Genomic DNA, 8,923 nt, shown 5'->3' on the forward strand with positions numbered 1-8,923 from the left:
TCGATAGGTGATTAGGGATGCGGGGTGTGCGAATTAGAATACAGGAGTTAAATAATGGGGTCGATAGGATCTGGGCTACATATGTTTCATAGCAAGCGGAACCTTGGACGTGGAAAATAACCAAGATTGTTGTATACTGGAGGCTGCTTTGCAAGGCCAAAGATGCCCTGGTTAAATGAAACTTTACATATATATATATATATATATATATATATATATATATATATATATATATATATATATATATATATATATATATATATATATATATATACAAACATACAAACATACATACATGCATATACATACTTGTGTCAGTCGACTGTGGACGTGCTTGGGCATAGTCAAGAAAGATTTTAGTCGAAAGGTGAATAGACCCCAGAACTTATTTGTTTAAGCTGATACTTATCCTGTCAATGCAGAGTCGCTAAGTTATGTCGAGGAAAATGGACCACCACCGGCTGCGAAGTTGATATTGGGATACACACAAACTCTAAAATGTGCACGCACACACTCACACACACGCGAACACATTTAGAAAGACAGTTAAACATTCAGACAGACAGACAAACAGATGGATAGACAGACAGAAAGACGCTCAGGTGCTGGTGGATGATGTGGGATGGCCACTGAATCATGTTTTATCCGCCTGCCTTCAACATCTCTGCGGTGATAGTGTATATTGCAGGGGCTTTGCTGTTGTTGAGCTTCTTCAGGGTGGAACTGACCACGTCGGGGTGATAGGACACAACCAGTAAGTATCCTTGGTTGCGGATGTGTCTATAGCGACGGTTAGGCTGCGATGGATAGGAACAGTTGGGCGATGAAGAAGAAGGCTGAAGTTCTCCTTCCAGCGTTTGAAGCAGGTTATTTCCTTGATGACGGCGTTGTCATTGGTATCTTTCAACTGGGATGTCTTGAACTGGAGACAAGCTCTGGCTCTTTGGAGCCTGTTCAAAACCTGGTCAATGTCGTCGCTCTTTGCTGCTGCCTCCAGGCGCTCGGTTTCTTCCGCCCAGAATTACTATCGTTTATCTGAGATGGCGTTGCTGCATATCGGGTCGATCTGCCGGAACTCATTGATGTCGCCACGTATTCGAGCCTCCCGGTGGTAATTGATTATCTTCAGCATCCGAAATGAAATCCAAGTATCCTTCAGAAGAAGTATTCTGTTTACCAGGAAATCATGTGAAAACTGGTTGACACATGATTTGAAGATCTCTCAGTTGTCAGTCTCATTGTCAGCCAGGGTACGGAAGCGATTGGTCAAAGAGCACGCGAATATTGAGGCGATGTTAGGATCATGGAGACAGGATGAATCATGGCAGGGATAGTTTTTTGGTGACGAGATTCACTCGCAGCTTAAACGTGAGAGTTGCAACCATTAATCGAAAGGTCTCAACCATGTCGACGCGCCTCCCAAGATCACCACCTTGTTCCAACAGTTGTATAGCAGTGCCGAGAGCTGCGTGCAGGTGAACAGGAAGGGCTCTGACTGTTCTCCATTAACAAAAAGACTGGGTGGCCACCTCTGATCTTTTCACCTGTGTCATCAATTGTCTGATGACCACGGTCCGTAAGAGATTATCTGGTGGTGCTTTCGGGGCTTACCATCTTACCAACCTGGCGTATACGAACTGACCACTTATAACGCTTTGGTCAGCTCACGGATATAACAGGAGATATTTGCTTCTTGCCACAAAGTTATTCCTGTGCCTACGAACGTGTGTAATATGTGTACGTGTGTGTATATATATATGCATATACATATATATATATATATATATATATATATATATATACAGCAATACGATCCAGGTCTGTAAGCGTCAAGCAGTGTGAGGCAGGAATTTGTAGAACAAAATAAGGACAGTGTACAATAAGAAACAGTAATAATTTGTCGACATCGAGATTTGTACAATTTTTCCCATATCAAATTTTCAAGGAAATTCGATAAACTGACGGCTTCTATATAACTGAGAGATAGCAACTATAGCTGCAACAAAGTTGAATAAAAATCCAGTTTGGACACGCGCGCGCGTCATATAAAGAAGTCCGTCATCTATATATATAAAAATGAGAATGTGTGTCTGTCTGTCTGTGTGTTTCCCTAAAACTCGAGAACTACACAACCAATTTCATTCAAATTTTACACATGTCTTACTTAGGGTTCCGGTTGTGTTTTAGTCAAAAAAAAATTTTTTAAGTTCTTACATAGTTGGAGCCCACATCATATCTCCTCCACTATTTAAGTATTACGTGTCAAAAGTGAAACAAAAACACTCATGTCAAATACTTTCACTTTAAAAATGAAACTATTCCACTAACTGAAATAATCACATTTCGATACTGTAATGACAGATACTTTCACTTTAATGGTGTGTGTATATATATATATATATATATATATATATATATATATATATAGAGAGAGAGAGAGAGAGAGAGAGAGAGAGAGAGAGAGATGTATATGTATACATATACATGTATATGTACACGTATATGTATAGATATATATATAGATATAGATCTATATGCATACATGTATATGTATACATATGTGTAGATGTATATATATAGGTGTACATCTAATATGTACACATATATAAATGCATACAGATATCTATACATATATACACCCATACACACACACACATATATGCACACAAACACACACATTAGTCATTTGTTTTCTTATCGAAAACTACGTCAAAAGTATTGAATGGATCTTTAAGAAATTTGGAAATTATATTCTATGCATAATGGCCATAACCCCCATGAAAATTCATATATTTTTGATGTTGATGAAATTTTGACCATACAGATTACACACAAATAAAGTAATATTTCTAAATTTTTTTCTTCTTAGAAGTTACAAAGACCCCTTCATGGGGACTTCACACCCACAATTTAGTCATTTTTCCTAAGCAAAGACGAATACAGTTGTACCATTGGTAGCTATAGGGTCACCCGAACATAACAGATGAGCATTATTTGTAATTCAACGGTACAACAGTGTAAGACTACCCTTTCAGATATACTTACATTGTGATTTCTGCAATGTGGTGCATAAATTGTCAAGTAAATGAGACGCATCTTTGCCTCCACTGATTCACTTGCAAAGTGTTGAGTAAAATTATTTCGTTGCAGACCTCCTTTGAGTCTTTTTATTACCACTGCGACACATATAGTCCCCACACATTTCGATACTGTAATGACAGATACTTTCAGAGAGAGAGAGAAAGAGAGAGAGAGAGAGAGATGTATATGTATACATATAGATGTATATGTACACGTATATGTAAAGATATATATATAGATATAGATCTATATGCATACATGTATATGTATACATATGTGTAGATGTATATATATATAGATGTACATGTAATATGTACACATATATACATATATATATTCATGCATACAGATATCTATACATATATACACGCATCACACACAAACACATGCACACAAACACACACATTAGTCATTTGTTTTCTTATCCAAAACTACGTCAAAAGTACTGAACGGATCTTTATGAAATTTGGAAATTATATTCTATGTATAACGGCCATAACTCCCATGAAAATTCATATATTTTTGATGTTGATGAAATTTTAACCCGAACATAACAGATGGGCATTATTTGTAATTCAACGGTACAACAGTGTAAGACTACCCTTTCAGATATACTTACATTGTGATTTCTGCAATGTGGTGCATAAATTGTCAAGTAAATGAGACGCATCTTTGCCTCCACTGATTCACTTGCAAAGTGTTGAGTAAAATTATTTCGTTGCAGACCTCCTTTGAGTCTTTTTATTATCACTGCGACACACATAGTCCCCAGATGGTAACATTGATTTCAAGGCCCTCCTAGATGAGAGACTGGCATTCCACTTAATGTCTATGTTCCATGCTGGCATGGATTGGAGAGTTATTAATGTAGAAATATGGTATCGTAGGTACTAACAGTTGAGGGTTGCGTAGTCTAGACGGCGTTTTTAGATTTCATTATTCTCTTTAACCCGGGCAAAGCCGTGTATTTCTGCTAGTATATATATATATATATATATATATATATATATATGTGTGTGTGTGTGTGTGTGTGTGTGTGTGTGTGTGTGTGTGTGTGTGTGTGAGTGTTTGTGTATCTGCATTTGTCCCCAAAATATCGCTTGACAACCGATGCTGGTGTGTTTACATCCCTCTAACTTAGCGTTTTGGAAAAGAGACTGAGAGAACATGTAATAGGCTTACAAAGAATAAGTCGTGGGGTCGATTTGCTCGCTTGAAGGTGGTGCTCCTGCATGGACGCAGTCAAGTGACTGAACCAAGTAAAAAGAAACCAAGAATACATATGTAAGGTGTGTATGTAGACATTTGACAGTTTTCCCCAAAGGAAAATAAAACTCTTTATCACATCCTAAAATAAGCGTTTTTAAAATTCAAAAACTGTCAAAACTAGGTTTTGGCTGAGAGGTGAAAGTTTACTGAAAGTATCTGCCTTTGACTTCCACCACGGCTTCAACACAGCTTCAAAGCCTGGCACATGCGTTCCTCACTTTGTCCTTGGGAAGATTTTCCAATACCTCCTTGATCTTGGTCATCAGCTTGGACTTAGCGTGGCTGGAAGAGTGGTTGGTATCTTTCTCAATTGAGCCCCACACATAGTAATCCAGGGTATTACAATCAGGGGAATTAGGAGGCCAGAAAGTGGGGCTGGGGAAGTCGTAGAAAATCTCCAACAATCACTTCTGGTTCCTTCCAGCGATATGATGAAGACATGAATCTTGCTGTCACACATTTGACTTTCCAATGGCAATCCTCTCCAGCCAGAGTGTGCGATCCCAGTCTACAGCAATTTCACAAAGCTGACTGATTAGAGTGTAACGCAGTGTTCAACGATGTACAAATGAATTGTGGTGTGGTGCAGACACAATCAGAACTCCTACTATGTCCCTTCCCACTAGCTACAGCTTCACAGTCTCGTGTGTGTGTCACATTTCACAGCTTTCACAGTGTTCACAGAGCATTGAGCATCAGTCATGATGTCGGCATATAGATATCCAACAAGAATTGCAATGATACAGGAAACACTTTTCAAATATTCAGAAATTTAATCTTTATGCTCTCCAACGCTGTTGTCTGTTCACTAATGCATGAAGCTATTGAGGAAAAACAGCAGATTAAAAAAATAACCAAATTTGTGTATTTATAATATATACTATCGGTCACCCGACATTTGACCCAGTGTGTACTTTACACAAATGTATTCATAAAACATCTATCGTAATGCTTATGTATTAGATCTTACTTAATGTTTACTAGTCGCTACTCTTCACAAGAATAAGTCCTAAATTCCAACCCAACTTGTCCTTACTTTGATGTTCCCTGTTCTCTGGAGCAGGCATTTCTATCTGCGTTATTTTGAAGCTGTTCTGTCCACGTATATTCTGTTAAGCTGGCTTTTCTATTGGCTTGAGTCTCCAACCTCTGTCGTTTCCCCTCTGGTGTTTATTGTTCCCTCGAGCTGGCTTGCCTAGTTGTTTGAAAATGATGTTTAACTTGCTGTTGCTGTTGTGTCTCTACGACATTTCTTTGTCTCTCATACCGGTGCCTGTCCTGCCTTTCTTCTTGTGTTTCCATAGACCTTCCAATTCGGGAGTGTTGGGCTTCATATGATTGAAAAAATATTATGTTGTCTTCTACGCATCATACTGAATGTTCTGAAGTAAAAGATATAAAAAATCCACAATAAATCCCGTAATCTGCAATTCATTTTCGTTGTTTCTAAATTCAATCACGTGACTTTATTTCATTCTTCTACCAAACTTCATAAAATTTTCACCATAAATTTTCATTTATCTTCATACATATATATGTACGTGTATGTGTATGTATGTGTGTGTATGCACTCATACATACACATACATATTTATATACACCTATGCATGTGCTTGCATACGCTTGTATGTTTGTGTGTGAGTGAGTGGGTAAATGTGTGTTCGTGCCTGTATGTTTCTTTACATTTCGTTCATCGATGAATTGTGTAAAAAATATGTTCATCTTAGAAAAGAAACTATTTTGAAAACAAATGAATTTAATATTAACAAGGAGGCGCAGGAGTGGCCGTGGGGTAAGTAGCTTGCTTACTAACCACATGGTCCTGGGTTCAGTCCCACTGCATGGCATCTTGGGCAAAACTCTTCTACTATAGACTCGGGCCGACCAAAGCCTTGTGAGTGGATTCGGTAGATGGAAACTGAAAGAAGCCCGTCGTATATATGTATATATATATATATATATATATATATATATATATATATATATATATGCCTGTGTTTGTCCCCCTAGCATTGCTTGACACACGATGCTGGTGTGTTTATCACGTAGCGGTTCGGCAAAGTAGAGCGATAGAATAAGTACTAGGCTTACAAAGAATAAGTCCCGGGGTCGATTTGCTCGACTAAAGGCGGTGCTCCAGCATGGCCGCAATCAAATGACTGAAACAAATAAAAGAGTAAAAGAGTAAGAGTAAACAATAAAGAAGTGGAACTGAACCAGTGCGTGTGTTAATGATATTGGCATAATGACTCCCTAGACACTAAAAAATTCATATATGTATATATCTTTATATATAGTAACAGGCATGGGTGTGTGGTAAGAGGCTTTCTTCCCAACCACAGGGTTCTGGTTTCAGTCCCTTGAAGCCTTGAGAGGGAATTTGCTAGATGGCAATTTTAAAGAAGCGCGTCGCATATATATATACATATATATATATATATATATATATATATATATATATATATATATATATATATATATATATATATATGTGTGTGTGTGTGTGTGTGTGTGTGTTTATTTGTACTCTTCATCATTGATTGATAACCGGTGTTGGTGTGTTTACATCCCCGTGATTAGCGGTTCGCTTAAGGGTACCGATAGAATAATTACTAGACAGAAAATGTCCGGGGGTCGATTTGTTTAACTAGACCCCTTCGATGTGGTGCTACAGAATGGTCGCTTTCAAATGCCTGAAACAAGTAAATGATTTTTAAAAATGAATATAAATATGCGTGTGTGTGTGTGTGTGTGTGTGTATGTGTGTGTGTAATATATACTGGCAGTCACCCGGCCTTTGTATTCATAAATAATCTATCGTAATGCTTATGTATTAAGATCTTAGTTAAAGGTTATTAGTCGATACTCTTCACAAGAATAAGTTTTTTCCTTCATATATTTCTTTCTCCTTCTTCATTTTTGATTATCTCTCTTACACCGGGCAGATTTTCGATGGGAAACATTTTGAATTTGAACATGTCTATATATTCTTTCTGGTAATCTTCCAGTTTCGAGGGGTTAAATAAATTACAAGGGAAATAACTGAACGACTTACCAGTATTATCCGTACTACTTTTTCTCTAAAACAGCATGCGACGGAATTTTAACAGGCAGAAAAGAATCTAAAACAGCATGCGACGGAATTTTTTTAATAAAAGTTTTAAATGTTTTTTTTCTTTTTACAAACAGCATGCGACGGAATTTTTTTTTATAAAAGTTTAGGGTTGGGGTTAGATGTTGTGCAGCCGGTCTTCCACGAGGCATTTTCGATTTCTCATAAGAAACTATGATATTCAATCACGTGTGTGATTTATATATAAACAGTTAACGTCAATCAAATCACGGGATTTATTTATAAACATTTCAGAGTAGTACGGATAATACTGGTAAGACGTTCAGTTATTTCCCTTGTAATTTATTTAACCCCTCGAAACTGGAAGATTACCATTCTTTCTGTAGCTGTATGTAGTGGAGGCGCAATGGCCCAGTGGTTAGGGCAGCGGACTCGCGGTTTCGATTCCCAGACCGGGCGTTGTGAGCGTTTATTGAGCGAAAACACCTAAAGCTCCTCGAGGCTCCGGCAGGGGATGGTGGTGAACCCTGCTGTACCCTTCCACCACAACTTTCTCTCACTCTTACTTCCTGTTTCTGTTGTGCCTGTAATTCAAAGAGTTAGCCTTGTCACTCTCTGTGTCACGCTGAATAACCCCGAGAACTACGTTAAGGGTACACGTGTCTGTGGAGTGCTCAGCCACTTGCACGTTAATTTCACGAGCAGGCTGTTCCGCTGATCGGATCAACTGGAACCCTCGTCGTCGTCAGCGACGGAGTGCCAACAACAAGCTATTTGTATTGTTGTTGTGATAATGGTCTTTTCCCTATAAAGTTTTTAGTTTTTTTTTGTTGCTTAATACCCATAACTGTTCAAATATTGTATCACATTTAAATATAGTTTTATTATTTAGCTAGACGCTTCTTGTAATATATTTTTTCCTTTTCAATATAAATATGAATACGTGTGGCTCTCTATGGTTTCTTTTCTGTTTGTGAACGTGTTTTTTTTTGTTTAATATGTGATGGACACACGTGTGTTTGTTTACATTATGATTCATGTCGATCTTTTCCTATTTCTTTAAATATATCCGTTAGACTTTTTATCTTATAATTTTTTGCACAAATAGACTTGCATACACATTGATATGTCTTTCTCTTTCGTCTCTCTTATTATTATTTTTCCCTTTTACAAATTGTTTCTAAATATCTGGTTCAAGTTTTCTCTATTACTCAATCTGTTTTTCCTTATTGACTTTGGTGGAGATGGAGTATATGTAATCTGGGTATACCCCCGCTTAAAAATTTTTTTTTTACGGAATCCTATGTTTCAGACCATGGAGAATCCGATTCTGGAAAAAAATTTTCAAAAATCTCAATTTCAAAATTTCGACCCCCCCCCCGGTTTTTATATAGATCCACAGGGTAAACCTAACCCTAACTCAAACCCTAACCCTAACCCTAACCCTAACCCTGACCGTAACCCTAACCCTAACCCTAACCATAACCCTAAACCTAACCC

General features: G+C 37.6%; 1 protein-coding gene across 1 annotated transcript in view; it reads right to left on the reverse strand.

Annotated features, from left to right (window-relative positions):
* LOC128251409 (uncharacterized) overlaps nt 1-342 on the reverse strand; it is a 191,774-nt gene extending 191,432 nt beyond the window's left edge. The window contains exon 1 of the mRNA XM_089345840.1: nt 310-342. Coding sequence (XP_089201966.1) covers nt 310-342 — 33 coding nt within the window. The remainder of the gene's footprint in view (nt 1-309) is intronic.
* Between the last annotated feature and the right edge of the window lie 8,581 nt (nt 343-8,923).

Source organism: Octopus bimaculoides, chromosome 30, assembly GCF_046866305.1.
Source record: "Octopus bimaculoides isolate indiv1 chromosome 30, ASM4686630v1, whole genome shotgun sequence".
NCBI classification, from domain to species: domain Eukaryota; kingdom Metazoa; phylum Mollusca; class Cephalopoda; order Octopoda; family Octopodidae; genus Octopus; species Octopus bimaculoides.